The 27,016-nt window shown below is 33.2% G+C and overlaps 2 protein-coding genes across 6 annotated transcripts in view; one reads left to right on the top strand and one right to left on the bottom strand.

The window, feature by feature from the left end:
* Positions 1-10,617, top strand: part of LOC109093393 (ASH2 like, histone lysine methyltransferase complex subunit) — a 14,211-nt gene extending 3,594 nt beyond the window's left edge. For 2 of the 4 annotated variants that reach the window (XM_042733284.1, XM_042733287.1), the window contains exons 5-17: positions 248-342; positions 427-522; positions 616-711; positions 2,037-2,112; positions 2,189-2,224; positions 2,555-2,657; positions 4,020-4,237; positions 5,799-5,966; positions 6,047-6,240; positions 7,628-7,720; positions 7,814-7,912; positions 8,694-8,753; positions 9,894-10,617. In XM_042733284.1, the coding sequence (XP_042589218.1) occupies positions 248-342; positions 427-522; positions 616-711; positions 2,037-2,112; positions 2,189-2,224; positions 2,555-2,657; positions 4,020-4,237; positions 5,799-5,966; positions 6,047-6,240; positions 7,628-7,720; positions 7,814-7,912; positions 8,694-8,753; positions 9,894-10,001 (1,442 nt within the window). In that variant the 3' untranslated portion in view covers positions 10,002-10,617. The remainder of the gene's footprint in view (positions 1-247; positions 343-426; positions 523-615; positions 712-2,036; positions 2,113-2,188; positions 2,225-2,554; positions 2,658-4,019; positions 4,238-5,798; positions 5,967-6,046; positions 6,241-7,627; positions 7,721-7,813; positions 7,913-8,693; positions 8,754-9,893) is intronic. The other 2 variants (XM_042733285.1, XM_042733286.1) reach the window with 2 other exon arrangements.
* Positions 10,618-11,338: 721 nt separating this feature from the next.
* Positions 11,339-26,808, bottom strand: LOC109092812 (G protein-coupled receptor kinase 5-like). Of its 2 annotated transcripts, none has more exons than XM_042733289.1 (16): positions 26,559-26,808; positions 24,140-24,238; positions 23,464-23,576; positions 22,780-22,857; positions 22,545-22,618; positions 22,371-22,463; positions 21,409-21,472; positions 21,158-21,298; positions 19,836-20,026; positions 19,689-19,726; positions 18,181-18,270; positions 17,291-17,499; positions 16,995-17,135; positions 16,120-16,257; positions 15,435-15,617; positions 11,339-11,620 (listed from the first exon to the last, which is right to left on the bottom strand). In XM_042733289.1, the coding sequence occupies exons 1-16, from the start codon at positions 26,608-26,610 to the stop codon at positions 11,606-11,608; spliced, it is 1,719 nt and encodes a 572-aa protein (XP_042589223.1). In that variant the 5' UTR covers positions 26,611-26,808; the 3' UTR covers positions 11,339-11,605. The 2 variants fall into 2 exon arrangements, with proteins under 2 accessions (XP_042589223.1, XP_042589222.1); XM_042733288.1 differs by having other exon boundaries at positions 11,339-11,625.
* Positions 26,809-27,016: the final 208 nt, after the last annotated feature.

Genomic DNA, 27,016 nt, shown 5'->3' on the forward strand with positions numbered 1-27,016 from the left:
ACCAATATTTATATATATATCTAAATTTCTTCATCACACTTTTATTATTGATAATAATAATAATAATAAATATTATCATTGTTATAATTAATAAAATATAAAAATGACTAAATAAAAACAAAAGAAATATAACTTGAAAAAATGTATGTTTGCACTAAACGATTTTGGTTTTACTGTAATTGTGTAGCTCCGGTATCTGTATTGCATTCAGCACATCGTCTTCATTGTTTAATGGTTTTATCCTCAGATCTGAAGGAGATGTGTCTCACTGCTTTGGCAAATCTGACATGGAGGTCCAGAACTCAAGAGGAGCATCCCAAAACAATGTTCTCTAAAGATAAGGTACGCTTTCCGCTGTAGTTAAGTGACTGCAGTGCCGCGTGTTTCATGTGTGCTTTCAGTGGTGTTTATTTGTTCTCTTGTGAAGACATCATACCCTTCATTGACAAATACTGGGAGTGCATGACGACCCGCCAGAGGCCCGGCAAGCTCACATGGCCAAATAATATCGTTAAGACTATGGTGAGTCGTTTCAAATCAAAACCTCTTTTCCTTTGTGTCTGTGATGTGGTTTATAGAGCTGTAGAAAGGCTGACTCTTGTTGTTTGGACTCAGAGTAAAGAGCGAGATGTTTTCCTGGTGAAAGAACATCCAGACCCCGGCAGTAAAGACTCTGAAGAGGACTATCCCAAGTTTGGCTTGCTTGATCAGGTGCGACTTTATAGAGATCAGATCATGTGATCACAGTGCTGAGTAGGACACTTCAGAATCACACACAGATTCTTAATTTATTGTAAATATGATATGATATTATGTTATGTAATAGTATAGTACCTCAAATTGTGCTTTTTAGGGTCAATTATGAAATTAAATTACGCTGCAAACACTCTCAAAAGAAATGAAGTCATCAACCCTGAATCTGTTTTAGAGTTTTATTTAAAATCAATTTTATATAGGTTTTTAAATTGATCTTTTATAGTATTTAAACTAGTTACTCAGTTTGAAAATAGCCAAGGAAGCTTTTATTTTTGCGTATTGCTAAAATGTTTGACAAGCAATGATAATTTTTGCAAATCAGCATTGTTTTTGTCTATGCAAAAACAAACTTTTGCAATTTATTGCCTTAACTTTTTATATGTTGATATTACATTGTCATGTAGTGGGTGAATTGTGCATTATACAAATTAAATTACAGTATTATGGTACGTGTCGTTATTGTAAATGGAGACTAATAAAAAAAAACTAAAAAAAAAACTAATAAAACAAAAAAAAATCTAATTTAAACAAAATTGTCAATGTTATTAGTAAAACTAAAATTTAAATAAAAATAAAGATAAATAAATATTTGAAAAAATAAGTCAATAAAAAAAAAAACTTAAACTACTACTTAAATTACTAAAACTTAAACTGAAAACATAAAAATAAAATCTAATTTTAAATATGAATAAATACTTTAATGTATTATAATAATAATAAAATAACATTTATTTTAATAATACTAAAATAAAAATAAATTTTTTTTTTGTTTTTTTTTAATAATCCTAGTGGTTAAGATTGGAATAAAATATTAGCATAATGTGGGGTTTATACTGTATACTGGATATTTTTAGAATAATATATGAAACAGAGTGCAGTAGGCAGTAAGTAACAGTAGAATGCCTTTGTTATGTTGCAGGTTTAATGCAATGAACAGTTAATTAGCATTTTAATCCAGTCTCGGAAGGCCATGTCAGATAATGAATCAAGGGGATGCATTGTGGGATACAGTGTTCTGCACCTTGTGCTCTGTTGTGTACTGCAAAAATTCATAAGTCATTTGTATATTTTACACATGCTGAAAATGTATGAAAAAAAAAAATAAAATTGCAAGTAACCCACTCAATTAAACCTGAAATCTTTAAGTAATCTATGCTTTATTTACACTGCGTAAAATAATTTTTTTACGGTGTATTTAGCAATTTTGAACATACCCAGTTTTTCATTGTGCTTATCGTAAGGCTTTTGTTCTAGCATGTTCTGTGTGTGGTTTTCCTCAGGATCTGGCCAATATTGGACCGTCGTATGACAACCAGAAGCAGACGACGGCCGTCACGGGTGCTGGAGGGTTAAATGGTAAAACTCAACTCTAATCTCCAGAAATGATTAAAGGTGTATATTTGATCCCATTGCTAAGGGAGTGTCTTTAAAGCTGTGCGTTGTATTCCAGGTGGATCCACTTTTTCAGGTGAATATGGAGCGTTTTACGTGTGGAAGGCTGATGTGTGTGTTCCCCTCGCTTTGCATTGACTTGCTTGGGCTCGATCTGCAGCACTAATTCATGTTTCTGTGTGCTTGCGGCCCCTCTTTTCCCTCTCAGATACTGAAATCTAACCGTCTTGGCTTTTGGCATGTATGAGTGGACTGAGGCGTATTGCTTTGATGCATAATCGTGTTTGTCAAACGCTGTGGCCTTTAGATTGAACTCGATCCCCGGGCTGCTCTGCTGCAAGCGGTTGGGCTTTGAGTTGATGTTGGATGAATCCGGCCGAGGTTTGAATCTCTGTTTCCATCACAGGTGGGCTTCCTCCAGCTGCTACGGGTAAAGGCCGAGGAGCCAAACGCAAACAACAGCAGCAACAGGACGCAGCCGCGGCTGGAACGGCCAAGAGAACACGCAGGTACGACAACAAGCGCATCTTCAAGTCAATATGAAATGAAAATCCACTCTGTTTTGTAAATGCATGTTATTGATCTTATTGTGAATGATTCATTTGTGCATGTTTTGTTGTTTCTTTGTGTTTTTTTTATTTAAAAACCGTAATGTTTAATCACAGTGTCATTTTTGAGTGTGATGCCCACATATCGAAATCCAATCAACGGAGTCTCCGTCCTACATAGATTTTTTTCTTTTTTTCTGTTTTGATCTGTTATTCTTGAATGTACGTCATACAGTGGAAGAAAAGATCTGTTGATTTAATCCTCCTCCTCATGCACATGTCAAAAATAGATTGAAAATATGAACTGAAACCTTTAATTCAACAGTTAACAAGCCAGCAAACAAAGCTTTTAAATATTTTTAAAATATTAGATTTATTTATATATATAAAGTTGTACTTGTTAAGATTGTTGTTTTTTTTTGTGCAAAAATGTATAAAATTAGTAGAATTTATAATTTATAATTATAATTATAATTTATAATTTGGTAACACTTAACATTAAGGTTCTATTTGTTAACTTTAATTAGTTAAGATGAACTAGCAATGTTTTTTTTTTTACATTTATTAATGTTAGGTAATGTTAATTTATTTTACATTTACTAATACGTTATTAAAATCAAAAGATGAATCTGTTAATATTATTTAATAGCTTACATGAGCTAATAACAAACAGTTGTATTTTTATTAACTAATGTTAACCAAGAATAATAAATACTGTAACAAATGTATTGCTCCTTGTTAGTTAATGTTAGTTAAAGCATTAAATATTGAACCCTTACTGTAAAGTGTAACCGAAACTCATGTTCTTGATTTTGGGTTTTTCATCCAAATTTTTGGCCAAGATTTCTTCCCTTAAATCCCTAAAGTAAGTAATTTAGAACAAAAGACATTTAGTTCAGTTTTAACTTGTATTATGAGATCTGATTGTGTTTTACTCTCTTTTACATGCTAACAAATTAAGATTGTATAGAATTTAAAAACATTAAATTAGTAGAATTTAAAATTTAAAACTTTATGCTTTAAATATTTGAACTAAACTTTTGAAGTATTTAAAAATGTTTGTAAAATATTTAAAACCTTTAATGTTGATTTCAACATTTACTAATACATTATTATAATCAGAAGATGTATCTGTTAATATTATTTAATCAACTTGAATTAACATTTATTCCCAAAATAAGTGATTCAGAACAAGAGACATGTAGGTAAACTATAACTGATTGTGTTATATAGATCTGATGAAATAGTCTAAGATGCTGACATGGCATTAAATGAAAATATACTACTACTATATAGATCTGATTGTGCTTTACTCTGTTTTAGTGACCCGCTGTTCTCAGCGCAGCGCCTGCCACCTCATGGTTATCCTCTCGAGCACCCCTTCAACAAAGACGGGTACCGCTACATCCTAGCGGAGCCGGATCCCCACGCTCCCGACCCGGAAAAACTGGAGCTGGACTGCTGGGCCGGGAAGCCCATCCCTGGAGACCTGTACCGCGCGTGTCTGTACGAGAGAGTGCTGCTGGCGCTGCATGACAGAGGTGCATGTGTCATCCTTAACATCTGACCGGCCAAAATGATTAGAACACTAGTATTTCCAGCAGCTAAAAATGGTCAGTTATTGTCAGTAGGAAATATCAGTTTACATTTCCAAACATTCAATTTGCTATTAATTGTAATAATGCAGTGAGATTTCTGTCTGACGACACGCAGAGATCTGATCTGATCCTCATCAGTCTGTCTGGAGTGACATGAAGAAACAGAACAAACTGAGACCGAGGGCAAACGCTGCTTCAAACGCAAAGGATGCTCACACTAAATGCTGATTTCATTTAGTTAAAGGTGACATATCATGAAAATCTGACTTGTGCTATAATCAGGTCACCGGTGCATCTACCAACCAAAGAAATGTGAAATAGGTTAACCTAGTAACTTTGTTTTGGTGAGCCTATTTCTGCAAGCGTCTGAGAAAACGAGTGCTTCTGATTTAGCTCCCTTGGTGACGTGGCAAAGGGATCTCATTATAATGATGCCATGGTGAAAGTTTGAGCAAAACATGCAAATTTTCTGTCTTTGGCTGCACAGAGATGAGAACAGAACACTATTTAGAGTCCCAGCCTCAGCCGAGACAACAGAGCAGTGAAATTATTGATTTATTTACTGTATATTGCTGCTGCCACATAGATCTTAAACATTCATAGACATAACGAACTGTTTTTGTAACTCGTGTGTTTTTAACGTAAACTTGTGTGTGAATGAGAACTTAGTTTAGTATTTACATGCTGTGACGGCCGTTTTCTGTCCGTCTGCTTCTGATGTGTGCTCTCAGGAAACCCTATATCAGAAGTTTAAACTCATATGGTTTAAAACGCATGATTTCATCATGATAAACATGATAATCAGAACCAAAACAGATGCTTTTCGCCTGGTCCGAGCTGTAATGATGCAGCTCTATTCTGGAAAAGGGGGCGGGGAGCAGCAGCTCATTTGCATTTAAAGAGACAGGCACGAAAAACAGTGTTCCTGCTTCCACTCAAAATAGGCATTTTCAAAATGATGTAATAAATGATCTGTGGGGTATTTTGAGCTGAAACGTTACAGATACATTCTGGGGACACCAGAGACTTATATTACATTATGTAAAGAGGGCGATAATATGTCACCTTTAATAAAAGTTAATTGATAAAGAAAATCTATTTTTGACAGCATCCTCATTTTACATACACACGTGCCTAAAAAAGGATGATTTCTTGAAGCATCTTGGAGATGTTGCCACAGTTCTTCTGGATTGAGTCTGTCTCAGTTTGTTCTGTTTCTTCATGTCACTCCAGACAGACTGATGATGATCAGATCAGATCTCTGTGTGGAGCACTGGCTGAATTATTACAATTAATACAATTACAATTATTACAATTAATGGCAAAATGAATGTTTGGAAATGTAAACTGATATTTCCTACTGACACACTACAGAAAAAGATAAAAATAACTGACTTTTAACCATTATTTAGCTGCTGAGAATACTAGTGTTCTAATCATTTTGGTCACCATTGTAAATAAACCTCCTGCTCAAATACTTATTGTATTTTTATTTCTATTTCAGCTCCGCAGCTAAAGATTTCAGACGACCGCTTGACGGTGACCGGAGAGAAGGGCTACTCGATGGTCCGAGCGTCTCATGGGGTCAGAAAGGGCGCGTGGTATTTTGAGGTCATTGTGGACGAGATGCCGCCGGACACCGCGGCTCGGCTGGGCTGGTCACAGCCTTTAGGTCTGTCCTCTAACAGCACTGCTAACACTCACAGAAGCGTCCCTGTTTTTACAGCGTCCGTCATATGTCTTTCATCTCAGGAAACCTTCAAGCTCCTCTGGGTTACGATAAGTTCAGCTACTCGTGGCGCAGTAAGAAAGGAACGCGCTTCCATCAGTCCATAGGAAAGCATTACTCTGACAGCTACGGACAGGGCGACATCTTGGGCTTCTTCATTGAGCTTCCAGACGGCACCGAAACCGCCAAGGCTCTGCCTGACACGTACAAGGACAAAGTATGAACAAATGAAATCATTTGTTTTTTTATTGATTTATTTTTTGTTCTTGGTGTGAATGTGTTTATTTTTAATTGAATGGATAGCTCACAAAAATTTTAATTTATTTAGGTCAGGCTAGATTTGATGTATGTGATTTTTTTTTTTATGAATTTGGAGAAATGTAGCATTGCATCAGTGTCTCAGCAATGGATGCTCTGCAGTGAATGGGTGCCGTCAAAATGAGAGTCCAAACAGCTGATAAAAACAGCACAGTAATACTTCACAAGTAATGTACATGAGTTATTGTCTTGTGGTTGGGTTTTTATGTTAGTTTCTTGTGTTTGGATTTTGATTTTATATCTGGAGGAAGCATTATTATGGATTATGGCCAGTAAACAACTTGATGGATTTGATGTTAACTGATGGAGTGGAGTGGTGTGGATTACTTGTGGATTATTGTGATGTTTTTATCAGCTGTTTGGACTCTCATTCTGACGGCACCCATTCACTGCAGAGGATAAATTTATATATACAACTCTGTCTTGGTTAAAAAAAAGATTTTATTAATCAAACTACTAAATAATCTTTATTTTCAGTTTCAGTTTTTTCTGCTAAATGAAAGCTTACATTTAGTTTTTTGTAAAAAGTGCATTTTGTGCATCACTAATTTTACCTGGTAATTAGTAGTTAAATGGATCGTTGTTGATCCGTACGGACCGAGCCTCACGGTTCGGCACGCATGTGATCTGCAGATTAATTGCAAAATTGAACCATAATAGAGTGAAAGATTATCACACGTGTATGTGCAACTCTATTCGTGACTCATGCACTGATTTCTATGTGTGTGCGAACACTGAACTGAATCTGAATCCTCTGAACAAACACATACACACAAAATTATAACATACCGATCTCGACAATCATTCTGCTAAAAGAATAAAAAGTGAATGAAAACAGCTGAGAAAGAAATAGAATGTGTATCATTATATTTCATCCGTGCATCAGCTCTTAAAGTGACATTAATAGTCATCAAACAACTAAACACTTTGACAAAGATCTGTATTTAATTTATACAGTGACCACTATGCATTGTTATTTTACCCTAATTATTACAGTTCTGTACCTGAATACTACTGACCTTATTTTATTAGTAACTTTATTCAGTTTTATTTGTCTATGCTTGTAATTTGTGTATTTGTTCTTATTTTTACTTGTCTCTTTAATCATGTTTGAACTTTCATAGTTAGGCTAGTAGTTTTTGCAAGTACTTGGCTTTAAGTTATAAATGGGATGCAAAGTTACATTGAAATAGTTTTTCTTTTTCTTGCTGAAAAATGATCCGATCTGTGGCCCAAAAAGCGTGAGATTTGTGAACCACTAATGGTGATGTTAATTTTTTTCAAAGGCGCTGATCAAATTCAAAAGCTACTTGTACTTTGAAGAGAAAGATTACGTGGACAAGGCCGAGAAGAGTTTAAAACCCACCAGTCCCAGTCGAGTGAGTGTTTCACTGCATTATATTCATGTGTTCACGTGGTTATTTGATTGTGACGCCATCACTGATGCATGATTTATTTATTTATTTTTTCAGATGATATTTTTTAAGAACGGAGTGAATCAAGGTGTGGCTTATGAGGATCTGTTCGAGGGCATGTATTACCCTGCCATATCCCTCTACAAGAGCTGCACGGTACGAGAAAACCATCTGAACATTGTGTTTTCTATTTTGTGGGAGTAAATCTAGGCAAGCAAAATATTTAAGCAGATGTTGTCTGTTTAGGTACAGCAGGACGGAAACTCTCTAATTTGCTGTTTTGCATGTTAAAACCCTCACTTAATTGTGAATAATGCTTTTAATCGAGCACGACCACTCATGTGCATATTACCGTTCACAAGTTGTTTTTTTTTAATTGTGTTTTATTTTATGTTAATTTATTTATTTGTGTTGCGTGTGTATTTTTTTTATGATTACTTAATTCTTCAGTGTCACATGATCTTCAGAAATCATACTAATATGCTGATTTGCTGCTCAAGAAACATTTCTGATCATTATCAATGTTGAAAACAGTTGTGTTGCACAATATTTTTGTGGAAACTGATACGTGATTTATCTTTCAGGATTATTTGATGAATAGAAAGTTTAAATGAACAGCATCTTTTGTAACATTATAAATGTCTTTACTGTCACTTTTGATCAATTTAATGCGTCCTTGCTCAATTTTAAAATTCAAATAGTTAAAAAATCATACTAATTTCAAACTTTTGAACACCTGTATATGTACAAATATGTGCTTTTCTTTTTCTTTGTGCAAAGCTAAATAAGTTTGACTGCTCAGAGGTGTTTATCTAAGAGTTATATACTCTGTCCATACACTAGAGGGTGCAGTGTGAAAGAGTGGAGATGATGTTGAAAGGATTATGTCACACATATGAACCGAAATGAGTGAGTGGATGCTGTTTCCTCTCTCCAGGTGTCTGTTAATTTTGGACCTCACTTCAAATACCCTCCAAAAGACATCAAGTATCAGCCAGTGAGTCTCAAATCCATACTTGTCCTGTTACCATAGTACTTGATACATTCCTGTTGGTATTTGCTTAAATAAAGACGTAATTTTTCTAGGGCTCTGAGATATTTCTGTTAAATCATTGCAGTACCACACTGACTGATACAGAGACTAAAGTCATCTGTACTCCACTTTATTATTAACGGCTTTGGCTCAGCCCTTGATTCCAGAGAAGACATTAATACTGTGTGTGACGTAGTATTAATGCATACAGTGAGGTTCTAGGGAAGCGTTTGCTTCAGTCTTCATGGGAACTGAATCTGATCTTTTTGTAAAATAATAAATTGCCGTGCATTACTGTGTCATGATATATGTAATGTTTTAATATCATTGACTATTATAAGTTTTTACTTTTGTATTTTCTGTTTTAGTAATTTTGTCGTTTTTATTTTGTTTTTATTTATTTATTAGTTTTTTGTTTGTTTTAATGTCTATATAGTTTTGATTCATTTTCGTTTTGCTTTTTATTTGAGTAAATCACGTTAAACTAAATGATGCTTTGACAAATAGCAGAAATAAAATGTAATTTTTTATGCATTTTATTTGTCATTTTTATTAGGTATTGTTTTAGTCTATACAGTTTTTTTATTATTAATTTTAATTTCATTTATTTTTTAAATAAAAATGTGAAGGTTGCTTTGGGAGCTACCTAAAATATAATAATATTTTTGGTTTTTTTGTAAATAATTATTTATTTTTATTTACATTTTATTTTATTTCAGTTGACTTTTTTTATGGTTTCAGTTTTTGTTAACTATAATAAACGTGTATATATGTGCATTTAAATCAAAATGATTAAATATGATTTTCCTTGTCTTTATTTAGTGAAAAGCAGTGTAGGAAAGCATGCAACTGTTTTACTCTCTTTTCCTTTCTGCTTTAGATTTAGAATTTGCTTGCCAACAATAAGTGTTGCATTTGAAAAGCGTCACCCTTTATAAGCCATTTTATATCAATATTTTGAATTTAATCTTAAAATCTCATTATATTTGAGCTGTATTGCCCGATATGAGTTTCTGGTTAACGTGCAGTTGAAGTACAACAGTCTGTGATGTTCTGAGCTGTTATACATTATTGCATCATTGAGTGTTTGTTGTATATCATCAGATGAGTGACATGGGTTGGGGTGCCGTGACTGAACACACGCTGGCTGATTTGCTGTACCACGTGGAGACAGAAGTAGACGGCCGACGGAGCCCACCGTGGGAGGGTTAAATCCATGCCAAATCCACCACCCATAAGGCTGAAAACATGTTTTCATGTACCGTTCTCAACAGCGCACAGCATTTTCTGTTATATATTATTAAATCATTTGGTTACAGTCGTATTCTTGTTTTCTGTGCAGGATTCAAACGTCTTTCTCATAAGTCAGCTTGCATTTGTCATATTTAATGAAACCTCACACTGCACCAGATTGTGATGTTGATAGATGAATCCAGCTAGAAAATTATGTTTTTGAGGTTCCGGTTGGTTTGTCTTGTATATGAGCTCGTGTTAATAGTTAAGTGTTAACACATTAAGTTTTAGTATCAGTCAAACCATTTAATTTCCTCATACAGCGAACCTTTTCCCTTGTAAGCGCCCGAGTCCTGCTTGATTTGACTGTACATTAACCTGTTGAAGACTGATGTTCAGTTGTGTGTGATGTGTTGTGTGTTTAACAGTGTTCTCAGATGCCATGGTTTTTATCAGTTGTTTATTTGTTAATTGATTTGTCATCATTGAGATAGATGTAAAATATGACTTTTTTTTTTTTTTTTTTTTTTTATAAACCATGTTTTATACACAAACTTGTTTTAATAAAGTAATCTAAAGGATTATAAATGGCATTTTTGTTGTCTTGCATGTATTTTTTTGTGATATTTCTACACTGTTACAATTCAGTATTTATTAATGCAATGACTAGACACACTTTTGCACACTGATTTTATCTTTTATTTACAAATCGAGCATATAAAACATCATAAATCCGTTTTTAATGTTGTTTTAAATATGAAAACATGAAAAAAGATATCATTTGCACTTTTAACAATCTCTCCAGTGAGGAAGCCATCGTGTCTTTTACATGAATCAGGAATTATGAGGATAAAAAGAACAGCGTTTTGTTTAGTCCTCTTCTGCAGTATTATTTGCACACTGAATTTAACTTTTATTTACAAATTGATCATATAAAATATAAATCAGGGTTTTTTTTGCAATATGAAAGCATGAAAAAAGACATTTGCACACTGATTTTCTTATATTTAAAAACTGCGAATATAAAACAACAAATCAGTTATTTTGTTTGTAATATAAAAGCATGAAAAAAGACATTTGCACACTGATTTTGTCTTTTATTTACAAACTGAGCATACAAAATATAAATCAGGTTTTTTTGCGATATGAAAGCATGAAAAATAAGAGATTTTTTGAATGATTTTTTTTTATTTTTTTTAATTGTTGATATTATAAAACAAATCAGTTATTTTATTTGTAATATAAAAGCATGAAAAAAGACATTTGCACACTGATTTTGTCTTTTATTTACAAATTGAGCATATAAAATATTGAATAGCATTATTTTTTTTAATTTATTTATTTTTTTGGTCATATGAAAACTTGATAAAAGTACCCAAACCCTGCAGACTGTAGGGCTTGTAATACAGTACATATAAGTCTTTTCAATAAACACTGGCACTTTAAACAACCTCTCCTGGGAGGAAGCCATCGTGTCTTTGACATGAATCAGGAATTATGAAGATACAAGGACGGTGTTTTGTTTGGTCCTCTTCTTCAGAAGTCATTCAGAACCCTGGCTGGATAGGGAGCGATAAATGGGTTCAGCTGACTGCCCCCTGTGCTACAACAATGGAAATACAAAGGAAACGTTATTTTTTTTTTATTATTGTGAATTTTATCGGTAAATTACATTAATATTCCATGTTATTAACTGAAAATGACATCCCTTGTTCTCTCGGCGTGTTTGTGAGGTAAGTAGCGAGATTCGATTCGATTCGTAAATACACCATTCCCTTCTAATCGATTCTTTTTTTGATGAATTGCTCGATCTGGTTTACAAGATTCAATCGAATAGAAGATTATCAGTGAAGTTACATTTACCGATAATCGGCTAATTTACGCTGGCGAAATCAGTTTGTGTCAACAGGAATCGACACCATTTGGTAATTTCGTATCAGGGTGAATTATTTCGCATGTTTTCACGATTTCACCCCGTTGAGAAACAGAAAGCTAATAATAGGGGGATCTTTTTAAGTAACTTAGCATACTCTAGGTAGGAACGTTGCTAATACTTGTTTAACACCAAAGTAAATTATTTTGGCAGTTGTTAGTATACATGAGTTAAGAACTGTCAAAAAGATGAATGTAGGCCGTCTAGGAATGTATTTACATCTCACACCTTGATGCCTGAAGTACTTAATCAACGGTAAATAATTAAGCTCCTCGAAATTGAAAATTTGCTGAAAATGTGCCCTACTCGCCCTCAAGTTGTTCCAAACTTGTAACTGTTACGAGTTTCTTTCTGCTGTTGAACATTAAAAGATATTTTGAACAAACCGAGCAACCAAACAGTTGCTGGTACCTATTGACATCCATAGTATGGGAAAATTTCTTTGGAAGTCAATGGACACCAAAAACTGTTGTTCAAGTTGTTTCAAACAAAAGCAAGTTTGGAACTTGAGGGTGAATAAATTATGGTGGAATTTAATTTTTTGGAGGATATATTTTTTTTTAAGTAATGTGTTTTAGATCAAGATTTGTGTATCAAATCATGTGTAACACCCCAGAGAGGATGAAATGCTTTTAAGTGAAAAAAAAAAAAACTCAGATAATAAATTGACAACATGGCTGAGAATCTTCAACATATTTGGCATGACATTCATTTTTAAGAGCTATTTTTGGAGCTATAAATATCATACGACAAAAGTTACAGGAATTTCACAACAGGTGGGAGTTATTTAAATAAATTAAAAATAATAATTTGTAAGTTGTAAATAACTTAGAATATTCTATTAATCACTGTCACACATTTTTTTTTTTTAATTGTGGCTTTTGCAAAGTCAGAATTGTAAGATGTAAACTCAGTTATATCTCAGAATTAATAAGAAAGTTAATAAGAAAGTTAATTGTGCCTTTTTAGCTCACAATTCTGACTTTTTTCTTGCAATCAAATCAAAGTTTATTTATAGAGCACTTTAAACAGTTGTTTACCAAAGTGCTGTACAAGCATAATCAAAATAAAACCATTTTACACACAGCAAAAATAACAGATATTAACACTAACAAAATACATAAAACAGCTCTTATACTGAGTTAAATGCCAGAGTATAAAATAAGTTTTAAGACTGGATTTAAAAACAGGAAGTGTCTGGGCGTGCCTAACATATAGGGGCAAGTTATTCCAAAGCCTTGGGACTGCAACAGCAAAAGCCTGGTCAGCCCTGCTTTTCAGCCTTTTTTCAAGGTACAACCAAGAGTAAATGGTCAGCTGACCTAAGTGCTCTTGATGGATCATGCAGTCGTATTAAATCAGAAAGGTAAATTGGTGCCAGTCCATTTAGTGACTTATAAACTAAAACCTTAAAATCAATTCTAAAACGAACAGGAAGCCAATAAAGAGAAGCCAGTATGGGTGTAATTTGTTCGCGTTTGCCACATTTTGCACCATCTGTCAACGTTTGAGGGAGGCCTGATTGATACCTACATAGAGGCCATTACAATAGTCAAGATGGGTTGAGATAAAAGCATGTATGACCCTTTCAAAATCATTAAAAGACAAAAAAGGTTTGACTCTTGATAATTGCCTCAACTGAAAAAAAAACTAGATTTAATTACTGAATTGCTTTGTTTATCCATTTTGAAATCACTGTCCATTATAACACCCAGGTTTTTAACATTTGGCTTTACATATGATTTTATAACACTCAAATCTACATCAAGGGGGTCACATGTGTTACCAGGTCTTAATATCATGACTTCTGTTTTATCTTCATTGAACTTTAAAAAATTTGAAGCCATCCAGGCCCTAACCTCCTCAAGACAGACCAACTGGTGCTATAGAGTTTGCATCTTTCCGATTCAAAAGTGAGATAAAGTTGTGTATCATCTGCATAACAATGAAATGAGATGCCATATTTCCTAAAAATTTAACCTTATGGAAGTAAATATAATGAAAATGAGATAGGTCCAAGGATGGAACCCTGAGGGACACCACACGAGAAAGATGCAGAGGATGACACAAAATCCCCGAGGCGGACCGAAAAACTTCTGTCAGACAAACAAGATCTAAATCACTCCAGCGCAGTTCCCCTAACTCTAATGCAAGACTACAAGTGAAAATCAGGGTGTTATGGTCTACAGTGTCGAATGCAGCCGTAAGAACAGGAGAATGAGGAGTCAGTAGCTAGTAACAGGTCGTTAAAAACTTTCAACAGGGCCGTTTCTGTGCTGTGGAGTGATTTAAAAACAGACTGAAACACTTCCTACAAACCATGTTGACTTAAAAAGGATTGTAATTAAGTAAAAACAACCTCTAATTTTTTGGAAAGGAACGGAAGTTTTGAGATGGGTCTAAAATGATCAAGAACCGAGGTATGCAAATTTGATTTCTTAATCAATGGTTCCACTATTGCATGTTTAAAATTTAGAGGTACAACTCCTGAGGCAAGACTACTATCTATGATTTCCTGAATATTTGGTCCAAGGGTTTCAAGAACATTCTTTAAATACTGAGAATGAATGATATCTATGCAGCAGGCAGATGGTTTCATTTTAGCTAAGATGTCTCTCAAAAAGTGAAATGTTTGCTCTGACAACAGCAATCTTGTCAACAAAAAAATGTTAAACGTTTTCACGCATCTCAAAAGAGAGCTCCAAACTAGTTGATTGAGGAGTATTCAAAGCATTATTAATAGTACTGAAAAGAACACGAGGCTTGTGTGAATTGTTAGAAATAATATCTGAGAAGTACTTAGACTTTTATGTTTTTTAACAGTCTTTTGATATTTGTGCAAACCTTCCAACTATATACTAAAATGAGTAGAGTTAAGTCCTCAGTATTTAGACAAGAAAAGGACATTGAATACATGAGCAATTGCGAGTTTATAAATCATAATTCTGACTTGCGACTTTTTATCTTAATTCTGAGTTTTTTCTCCTTTTATGTATTTATTGAGTTTTTTGCTTGTAAACTTGTTGTGTCATTAATTTGTGTGTGATCTTTGAATTTGTTATTGTACTTCATTTTCATAAATTGTGACTGTTTAACTCACAATTCAGCCTTTTTTCTCACAATTCATATTTATATTTATATTATATATTTATATATCATAATTCTGACTTTGCGCAATTGTGAGTTTATATGTTACAATTCTGACTTTTTCTTGCAGTTGCGAGTTTGTATCTTTAAATTCTTGGAATTATGAGAAAAAAAAGTGTCAAAAAAAATAAAAAAATTTTGTTTTGGCTTCAATAACTTTTTTTTTCTTTCAATCTGATCAAAATTTAGTTCGATCAAGCTCAGTCGGACCGATTGAGGTGTTCACATGAAGTTTTTTCAATCAAATTCCTAACCAACTGTTTGTGTGCATGTAAACATAGCTAGTTTGTGTGTAATAAAGTGCAGAGTTGTCATTTGAAATGGCTCCTTACACGTCTCTTGAAGATTCGGTTCAGCAGCCGGTGTCGGTGTTGGCCGCATTCAGTAGGACTCTTTTGGATGAGCTGAGTCTCGGATCTGGTCTTTGGGATCACAACACTGCGGTCCAGATCTGGTGTTCTTGTTCCTCGTGGCCCGAACACATTCAGGTCTTTGAAGCACTCGGTCTCTATCATCTAAATGAATTTTATAAAAGCATATATGTGACCCAAAACCAGTCGTAAGGGTCAATTTTTTGAAATTGAGATTTATACATGATCTCAAAACTTATAAATAATCGTTCCATTGATGTATGGTTTGTTAGGAGGACAATATTTGTCTGAGATACAACTATTTGAAAATCTGGAATCTGAGGGTGCAAAAAAATCAAAATATTGAGAAAATCACCTTTAAAGTTGTCCAAATGAAGTTCTTAGCAATGCATATGACTAATCAAAATTTATGTTTTGATATATTTACAGTAGGAAATTTACAAAATATCTTAATTAAACTTGATCTTTACTTAATTTGCTAATGATTTTTGGCATAAAAGAAAAATCGATAATTTTGACCCATGCAATGTATTTTTGGCTATTGCTACAAATATACCCCAGAGACTTAACACTGCTTTTGTGCTCCAGGGTCACATATAAAAAGGGGGCATAAATTGTCCTTCTTACTCTGATGTTTCTTCCTTACCTCATTCTGCCAGGGCACTGTCACGCTTCCCGTGTTAAACTTGCTGTAGAAATTTTCATCGACCTCATCGAGGCTCACTCCTTTAACTGTAGAGAACTGATCGATGTCCAGGACGTCTGCGCAGTAAACGGCTCTCGGCTGGTGGAGAGAATTACATCACAGGATTGTTTTCAGGTGAAAAACCAGCATTCACGGCAAGAAGAAAAGGTGGCGGCACCCTTAGATGATCATTCTGCCTTTATGCAGAATAAAAAGAAAAACTGTTAAAATAAAAAGTAAAACATCTGGCCATATTATATTAATATTAATTTTGTTTTACCTAATCTGAAGTTCCTGCTCAAAAATGACTGGCCTTTTAACAATTGCTTGTAAATCTCTCATCATGCTAAATTATCATCAAATCTTGAATTCCATATGTTTGTCAACTTGGTTTTCTTCCAATTAGCACAGGTTTTGTATTTCTTTTTGGAATTGATTGATCATAAGCCTCATTTATATGAGCTCATGCACCTAATTTTTGAATGAAAATAAGCATTATTTGTGGATAATTTTGGCAATGTTCTCTCATAAACTGAGATGCATGAGCTCAGATCAGTGAGGCCAATAAGAAATACAATGTGGAGTTGTTACCCTGTTTGAGCAAAGTCAGTAAGTTTTATTGAATAGTTTTATTCATCAAGGATGCATTTAATTGATCACAAGTGACAGTAAAGACACTGATAATGTTGCAAAAGGTTTCTATCTCAGTTAAATGCTGTTCTTTTGAACTTTATAATCATCAAAGAATCCTGAAAACTAAATTATATCAATTTCAAAAAATATATGGAGTAGCACAGCAGTGTTAAACATTAATAATAATCAGAAATATCACTTACGTCGGGAACAAAGGGTGGCGGCATCATTCCTGCCTCAAGCCTCGTAAAATTGATGTCCTTAAAGAACACGTGACCTTTGATGACCTCTGATCCTCGCCCGGATTTGCAGCCCAATCGCTCCTTTGGGTTTTTAGCCAGGAGCTAAATCATAAAACAATTTGAAATATTTATAGTATTCTTTTTAAATAGAAAGTAAGACCTAATCAGAGCGAGAGGTAGATTAGATTAGATCAGATCATATCAGTGAAAACAGAGGAGGATTGTACTGATTCAACAGTGCATAAAATGCAGCTCACGCTTTTGCAGATGGATTCGGTGTCCTCGTCAAACTTCTTCCCGTAATTCTCGATCATCTCCAGAACTCGCCTTTCCATCTCCTTTCTCGGCAGTCGTTCCTTGTGTTTGCGGAACGGAGGATTTCCGTCCGTCATCTCGTAAATAAGACACCCGAGTCCCCACCAGTCCACACTTTCACTATAGTGTGTGTTTATAATGACTTCTGGTGCTAAAGATGTGAAAAAATAAGTTAAAAACTGATTTTGCAGTAAGAAAATTAAAATCAAATGTAGGACAATTAAGAGTTTTTTTGTATTGTAATGATAATTTGCTCCTAGTTATCATTACTTTAATGTCATGCAAATCTTGATGGTCCTAAAAATAGATTTACTTTTGCAAGAAACAATATTTCTGTTCAGCAAGGTTGCATTAAATCGATTAAAAGTGACAGTAAAGACATTTATAATGTTTCAAAAGATTCTATTTCAAATAAATGCTGTTCTTTTGAACTTTCTATTCATCAAAGAATCCTGAAAAATAAAATGTATCAGTTTCCACAAAAATATTCAACACAACTGTTTTCAACATTGATAATAATCAGAAATGTTTCTTGAGCAGCGAATCAGAATATTAGAATGATTTATTTAGGATGTTTTATGATGATGATTTGAGTATTGATGCTGGAAGTTATGGTTGTGAATATTAAGATTAGTTTAAAATTTATAATTTATTATTTTAAAGAATAGTTATTTGAAATTGTAATAATAATATTTTACTATATCACTCTTTTACTGTATTTTTTTCAAATAAAAGCAGCATTAGTGAGCAGTAGAGACCTGTGCAAAAATATAATATATACTCTATATAATTTTTTTGTGTCAAGTATAATTTACTAAGATGATTTTCATACCCATGTATCCCGCTGTTCCCACTCTGCCCTTCACAAGTTTGTCTTCTGGCAAGATTACAGCTAGTCCTAAATCAGAGATCCGAATGTGACCTGTCAGAAAACAGGGACGGATGGCAAAATTATAATTAACACCACATAATCTAACACGTTAAAAAAGTAATAAAATAAAAAAGTTGAAATCAACTGAACTGATTTGACTTTTTTAATCTTTCTAGGCTAAGAAATATTTCCCTGATCCAGACTTCTTTACTAATTACCTGGAAGGATAATATACAACGCGTGGAGAAGAAAGTCGTTATTTTTGTTTTCTTGGTCTATTTTAATGATGTTCTTACTATTTTTCTGGTCCTTGTACGTGATAGTTCCATCACTGTCTATGGAGGGTCAGAAAACTCTCGGATTTCATCAAAAATGTGACCCTGGAGCACAAAAGCAGTCTTAAGTCTCTGGGGTATATTTGTAGCAATAGCCAAAAATTCATTGTATGAGTCAAAATGATTAATTTTTCTTTTATGCCAAAAATCATTAGGATATTAAGTAAAGATCATGTTCCATGAAGATATTTTGTAAATTTCCTACCATAACTATATCAAAACTTAATTTTTGATTAGTAATATGCATTGCTAAGAACTTAATTTGAACAACTTTAATTTTTTTTTTTTTATATTTAGATTTTTTTGCACCCTCCGATTCCAGATTTTAAAATAGTTGCATCTCAGACAAATATTGTCCTCCTAACAAACCATACATCAATGAAAAGCTGATTTATTCAGCTTTCAGATAATGTATAAATCTCTATTTTGAAAAATTTACACTTAAGACTGGTTTTGTGGTCCAGGGTCACAAGGTCTTCTCACAAGGTCTTAAGGGTTTGGAACGACATGAGTAATTTTTTATGTTTACCATCCCTTTAACTATGAAAGCCTGTTTATTATTATTTCCATGCCATGGAATAATTAAAAAAAAAAAAGGTAATTGTAATTTTCTTCTTAAAAAAATCAGAATTTATATCTTTTGTATGTTATGTTTTTCTTTCAATTTAGAATTGTGAGAAATTTGACTTACTATTGCGAAAAAAAAAAAGAAAAAAAAAACAGAATTGTGAGATAACAAGCAATAACCTTTTTATCTTTTTTTATTTTGTGATGAGATAAAAAAGGCAGTTCCGTACTTAATGTCACCAACATTTGGCAAAGACCCTTCAGTATTTAAGCACAGAAACACACTCTTGATTTCATGCAACACAATTTGCTTTTGACTTTTTTAAGGTCATTGTATAAAAAAATCGGATCAGAAGTTTATGCAACAGGTTAATAATGTCAAACGCAGCAAACGTTCAAACTGACATGCCCTGAAGTGCTTTCATTTCCTCGTTTATGATATGAAAAGTGTTTCCTGGTTGATTATGCCAAAAATAGAAAGTTAAGGGAAATTTTAGACCTTGATGGGAATGTTACAAAGCTTGAATGGGCAGTTAACGTCTTGTTTTTATGGGGAAGTTTACATACCATTATCATCCAGCAGAATGTTTTCTGGCTTTAAATCCCTGATAGAAACGAAACAAAACGTAGTTATGAGACAGCCTCGATATGTCTGGTTCTTCCTCACAAGTAGATTTCTGGAAACTGTCAGCTGCGTCCAGTGCATTAACCTACCTATAAACAATGGACTTTTTATGAAGATGGCTCAAGCCGCACAGGATCTCAGCAGCATAAAACTGTACACTTTCTTTTTTGAGCCCCTCGGTGCCCATGTTATAGATGTGAAACCTCAGGTCTCCTCCGTTCATCAGCGTCAGCACCAGGCAAAGAGCCTCTTTCGTCTCGTAAGCGTATGCTAAACTGACCTGACACATTCAGATAAACACACAGACAGCAAAATCACACAAAACAGCTCCTAATTCATTACCAAATCAAAAAGAAGAACAAGAAGAACAAAAAATAAAAGATTTAGGAAAAATTTGCTTACAGAAAATGATTTTTGCTACTCGGATATGTATTTTTTTTAAATGATAAATATATATATTTTTTACAGTTCTATAAATATTAGATATATTAGACCTATTGGTATTTATTGAACTGTAATATATATATAATATATATATATTATATGTGTGTGTGTGGTGTGTGTGTGTGTGTGTGTGGGTGTGTTGGTGTATATATATATATAGATATCAAATTTAGGCCACATACAAAACTTGTCCCTTTTGCTCACATTCAAGGAGTTATTTATTTCCATACTATGTGAGAAACGGTGTATAGTATAACTGTACAGTGTTTCAGTGTATTATATAAATACACACACATAAATTATATATTTAGAAAATATTTACATGTATATACATTTATATATTTATATTCTTATATTTATATTATATATAAATATATTTAATATATAAACATAACATATTCTTCTTAATATATACATGCATGTGTGTGTATTTATATATACACAGTATTACACACATATATTATGTAAACAAAACTTTTATTTTGGATGTGATTAATAATCGTGATTTATCATTTGACAGCCCTAAATATATATATATATATATATATATATATATAGATATATAATATATATTATATTATATATATATATATATATTCTATATTTTTTTGTCTATATTCTTTAAGGTCCATATTTTTCATGCATACACTGTGTAAGTTACAATAAAAATTCTATAGAAAAATAACTTATACATATAAAAGCTATATAAAATAGCTGTATGCATACACACATAAGTTATTTTTACACAGTATGTGTATGAAATGAAGATTTTTAAACAATTTTTATAGTAACTTCTGTATATATATTTTAAATATATTTATAAAGTCTTCTTTCTGTCTTTGATTTTGGAGTGAAATCTGACCTGAACCTGTTTTGTGAGACTCAACGAAGCAGAAATAGTCATTAAAGCATAAACATTTACATCAAAAACATGAGATTGGTTACTGATAATAATCAGAAATCTCACCACAAATCTGCTGTTGACCCGTTCTAGAATCTGTTTCTCGTTGAGGGCCATGGCCTCTCCTCTCTGCTTCTTAATGCGCTTCTTCTCCAGTTTCTTACAGGCGTACATTTTCCCTGATGCTCGGGACTGATACGCACACACCTGGAACCAGAGGCGTCACGTTACGCTTTTCTCTTTATTTCTATTATAAGCTTATGTGGGTATGATTATCTTCTCCTCTATAAAAGAATGGCTACCAGATTTGGTCTCACCTCTCCAAACCCACCCTTTCCCAAAACACGGTACTCTCGAAATATATCTCGGGTGATCGGGCGTCTGCAGGGATTAAAAGAGATGTCATAGTCTGTTCAAAACATTTTGCTTGAGATGCTTTAATAATGAATAGTTAATGATGAAAATTTTAAATTTGCTGAAAGGTTACTTAAGACATCCAAGTTTGTGTCTTCATCAGATTTGTAGAAATGTAGCATTGCATCAGTGTCTCAGCAATGGATGCTCTGCAGTGAATGGGTGCCGTCAGAATGAGAGTCCAAACAGCTGATAAAAACATCACAATAATCCACAAGTAATCCACACCACTCCAGTCCATCAGTTAATGTCTTGAGAAGAGAAAAGATGCGTGTTTGTAAGAAAAAAATCAATCATTATGATGTTTTTAACTTCAAACTGTTGCTTCTGGCTAAAAAAACGTCCATAATCCATAATTTTTATATTCAATTTTTTTGTTTTGTGTAGTGAAAGAAGTCCATATTCTGTTGTATTTCTTATTGAAGTGATAAACCCCATCTCCTGTTGTCTTTCACATTTTGTTAACAGTTCTTGACCTGTGCAGATTTCTCTCTTGATTCAGACAAAACAACCTTTTCACTGGTTTGAGCATTATTATGGATTATAGACTCGCATTTTAGCCGGAAGAGATGGTTTGAAGTTAAAAACGTCTTGATGGATTTGTTTCAGCTTTTGTCTTCACAAGACATTAACTGATGGACTGGAGTGCTGTGGATTATTGTGATGTTTTTATCAGCTGTTTGGACTCTCATTCTGACGGCACCCATTCACTGCAGAGCATCCATTGCTGAGACACTGATGCAATGCTACATTTCTACAAATCTGATGAAGAAACAAACTCATCTACATCTTGGATGGTCTGAGAACATTTTCAGCAAATGTTCATTTTTGGGTCAACTATTCCTTTAAAACGATCCACACTTACCTCTCCACCATCTTCCACTGCAGGAATCGGTCAAAGTACATGCTTTTCTGGTACTCTGCAAATGGAGCTCCACTCAGATACTCATGAAGTGCCCTGCAAGACCCATGCATGTCACATCAGTGCTCACAGACACACATGTACAGATGCATTGATAACCAAACTTGAGGAACTGACTTTTGGCAGCTGCTGAATATATTGTCACTGCCCTTCTCAAGTTCCCGGGCTACAATCGCACGCACCCTAGAGGACTAAAAACACACACATGAGCATGAAAACACCTTCCTTCAGGTGAAACAGTCTTTTCTTGTAGTTTAGACAAGTTAGTGCCACTTTCTGCAATAACCGCAATATTAAGTTTTGATTTTCAGATTGGAAATTAGGTGAAAAGAATAAATGAATGTTTAAAAACCTGTGAGGTCAGATATTTGTTGATGAGTTCTTTTCCAAAGTTCTTTCTCTTGTCATCCGGTGTGACCTCATATTCCGCCTGAAAGGGTAAAAACATTAACAAACTGCATTTCACAAAATGTAAAATAGATAATCCAGTTTGTGTAAACATTCATATACACTGAAATCAATTGGATGTATGATTCTTTTTCACTCCGAAATTGCAAGTAAATTTCACAAATAATTACAAATAAATGGCAAGCAGCATGTTGTTTCAACAGATGTACTGAGTAATATTAATTAACTTCATGTACTTACTATATGGTTAGGGTTTGGCTTAGGGTTATTTGCATGTAATTATGCATAATTGTTATTATAGTAAGTACATGTGACGTGTAACATAAAGTGTTACCGTATTTTCTTGTAAAATCTATTACTATATATATATATATATATATATATATATATATATAATATATATATAGTCTTATATATATAATATAGATATATATATCCTATATATATATATATATATATATATATAATGTTTTTTGTCATATATAGCGATTGAATTTGAAATGTAACATAAAATTTCAATTAAATTCTCCAGTTGTTTGTTTTAATGTTGCATGCGATTAATTGAATTATTAGCTTCACATCAATTCAAGTCCATTTCAGAAGCCTGGTGTTAGACAGAAGATCATACCGTTTCATCCAACAGGTCGATGCAGTGCTGCAGATCAGATTTAGTTGCACAGAAAAGCCGGAAGAGTTGATTTCCGATGGGCTGATTAACACACAGACTGTAATAATCTCGCTCTGAAGGACAGAAAAGAACGCAGTGCATTCATGCAATTAATCACAAATATATTATTGCAGCTTAAAAACAACAATCAGGACATTATCTAACATGGCTAATTTGTAATATTGATAATTTAATGTTTTCCCAAAGTTATGGTGTATATGTGACAAGTCGCTGCAGCAATAGCCAACAATACATTGTATGGGGCAAAATTATAAATTTTTCTTTTATGCCAAAAATCATTAGGATATTAAGTAAAGATCATGTTCCATGAAGATATTTTGTAAATTTCCTACTGTAAATATATCAAAACCTAATTTTTGATTAGTAATATGCATTGCTAAGAACTTAATTTGAACAACTTTAAAGATGATTTTCTCAATATTTAGATTTTTTTTTGCACCCTCAGATTCCAGATTATCAAAATATCGTCCTATCATAACAAATTGTACATTAATGGAAAGCTTATTTATTACGCTTATTTAACTCATCTGGTTTTGCGGTCACATATGTGCACCACAGGATCTGTGGCACTGTATATAAACTCCACTGCAAAGAATTAAAACACTGTTCTTCTCACCGATGCTTATCTCCAGCTCTGTGCACTCGTTTATGTTCGGGAAACGCAGAAATTCCTTCCATTTTCGACTTCTTCCTTTGCGATTCCCACCGTTGCCTACTGCACAATAGAAACCAAAAAGACTTTCACAGCTGAATATAATATAAGAACTTCTGATTCTAGTGCTTTAAGGAATCAAATTCAGAATGATTTGTCCATTATGTGTCATTCCAAAATTATTAATATTAAAAAAGACATTTAGATATCATGAAATAACACAGCAATTGTGTTTCCATGAAATATTACAAATTAAACAGGTACATTTAATGACTGGTTTTATTTATTCTGATTTAGATTACTTTAGCCATCCATAAATGTGCTTTTCATTATAGGATTATTATACTTAACTAACACAAAAAACATTATTGAGGATAAAATAAACATGAACTAAAATAAAACAAAATTAATGTACAATAAATACTATTACGATGTAAACATATGTATGTAAAAAAAGAATAAATTACTAAATTAAATAAAAACTATTTAGACATAAAAAAACCAAATAAACATGAGAGAAACACACAACAAAAATGCTTCAGTTAAAATATTAAAAGAAATGATTTAATTGTTCAATTGCAATTGAAAATTGTTTTTTTTTATGTAATAATCTCTTTTAGAATACTTTCTAAATCTATCCATAACTGTGCATCCTTCAAAATGTCCAGAAATACCAAAATGACACCCCTCTAAAAATAGATTCCTGACTATTAATATTATTTATGTTTCTTATTCTAAGTACTTCAGTATTTTTCTTTTTGTTTTTTTGGGGTGGCTTTTAGTTTTTTGTAACTATAGAAATGTTTGTTTTGGAAACATAGATGCTTTATTAATCACACGTGTGTGTGTGTGTGTGTGTGTGTGTGTGTTTTTTATTCTTAGATGCTTTATTAATTGTGTGTGTGTGTTTGAATGACGGTTTGTTGACAGCAAAACTGAAAAGAATCCAAGGCATCCTCTACTATATGAGCCTGTGCTAAAAATAGCAGTGAAAATGAAGCTGTAGGAACTGTAGATATCAGATATGAGAAGACACACCTTACGTACTCCTTCACCCAGACAATACTCTTCACCACACAAAAAACTACAGCTTTATTCTGTGTGAAAGTGTTTTTGAGTGACTTGTACCTGTTCACTCGAGCAGTTAGTGCTGAAGAACTAACTAGTCTAAAGTTGACAGCAACTGAATCTATTTTTAGCGCACAGATTAGTTGGATTGCTGACAGGCTTTTAACCGCAGCGAAAGAAGTCAGACCTGTTTGTGATGCAAGACCCGTATGACGTCAATGTCATTGTGCATCTGGGTTTTTTTAAGGTCAAGAGTATTTCAGGTTAGAGGTGCAGGACAAACTGAAATATGTTGAATTTGCTGTTTCTTTTGCTCAGAGGAACAGGGAACTAACTGAAAACACTGAAAAACTTCACAGTTGTTGGTTTTGCACAGTGTTTTGAAGCGTCCGAATGAGACATTAAGCATAAAACATGCTTATGTCGACACATAATGAAAACAAAAAGATTTTAGGTTGGAGTTCATATGAATGTAAGGGAAAAGTATGTCTTATAGTTCCTGTAAACTGTGAAAAATCATTCTTATTCTGATTATTAGAGTACCATTTAAAAGAAAATACTATTTTCTACTTCAAAGTGTCTTCATTTAATGTGTTACTTCTCATTTCTTTGTAATTAAAAGCAATCTTTGATTGAGAACTGTTTCTGCATCCAATTATTTTATTATTTTTATCACAATCGTGTCTTCACTAGTTCATATTTAAAGAACTGCAGTGTGAATGTATTTTTAAAAGCACTTATAGTCTCATAAAAGCATTCTAAATTCTAAATTGATAATTCTAAAATAATCAGCAGAATAGTGTTTGAAATTGTTTTAAATGTTACACCGCAGGACATGTCGACTACCCAAAAGTATTTTGGCTACGCATTAAATTTTGATTTAAATTTGAATGAATTTCCCCTTCACTGTAAATTATGTAAATAAAGAGTATCAGAGTACATTTGACAAGAAAATACTATTTCAGTCTCTCTACTTTGAAATCTCATCTTTATTTAATTGCGTTACTTGCTGTTAATTTGTAATTAATTGTAAAATTAATAATTTTTTTGACTGTACACAAACAAATTTGGTGTGGAAACAATTTTAGTCATTTCAGAAGTAAATTTCACAAAGCGAAAAACACTGAATTAAACATGATATCTTAAAGTAAAAAACTGAAATAGTATTTTCTCATAAAACATACTTTAAGAATTTACTTTAAAAATATTTACAATCACAGCTTTTTTTTTTTAATTCTGATTTAATGTACATTGTTCCTAAAAATCCATCTCTTAAACAAATGTATAAAAAAAACAGTCAAATAAATATTCTTACCTTCTCGTGCTTTTATAAGTGCGCAGTTTGCCACCATTGACTCAATCTCCATCTCTGCAGCTGATGAAAGTCAACCAAATTGGGATTTCTGCATCTACACCTGATTTTTTCCCTACAGTGCACTGAACTATTGCATATTTAGACAGGCAATTATTCATGCACTCAATTCTACAGAGATCTTAACGTCCCCTGTGTGCTTTAATAACGTGCATGCTGTCAGACTGAATAGACGCCTTAATTGAGAAATTAGGTGTAAAATTTATTGTTTTGCTTTCTTGTTTTGCTTTCGTCTGCTGCGTCGCCCAATCTTGTGTCACCTGTACAGGTGTACACCGGCAGAAAGAGGGACGTTACACTTTCAGAGATTTATTTAACTGCAGGAGATCTCATTTAAATTGCTGTTAAAAGACATGCTTGTGTTTAGAAAGTCTTTTTATGATAAATGCAATCCAATAAAC

The sequence above is a fragment of the Cyprinus carpio genome, chromosome B10 (genome assembly GCF_018340385.1).
Source record: "Cyprinus carpio isolate SPL01 chromosome B10, ASM1834038v1, whole genome shotgun sequence".
In the NCBI taxonomy this organism is placed as follows: Eukaryota; Metazoa; Chordata; class Actinopteri; order Cypriniformes; family Cyprinidae; genus Cyprinus; species Cyprinus carpio.

Bases quoted from the DNA above. Each gene is read 5' to 3' on its own strand.
- LOC109092812 (XM_042733288.1), bottom strand. From the start codon at position 26,610: ATGGAGATTGAGTCAATGGTGGCAAACTGCGCACTTATAAAAGCACGA. The intron at 20,027-21,157 runs GTGAGATTTCTG...TGAATGTGTCAG, and splicing joins GGGTCAACAGCAGATTTGTG to GTCAGTTTAGCATACGCTTA. The intron at 18,271-19,688 runs GTATGTAAACTT...GTTTTCTGACAG, and splicing joins CATTCTGCTGGATGATAATG to GTCACATTCGGATCTCTGAT.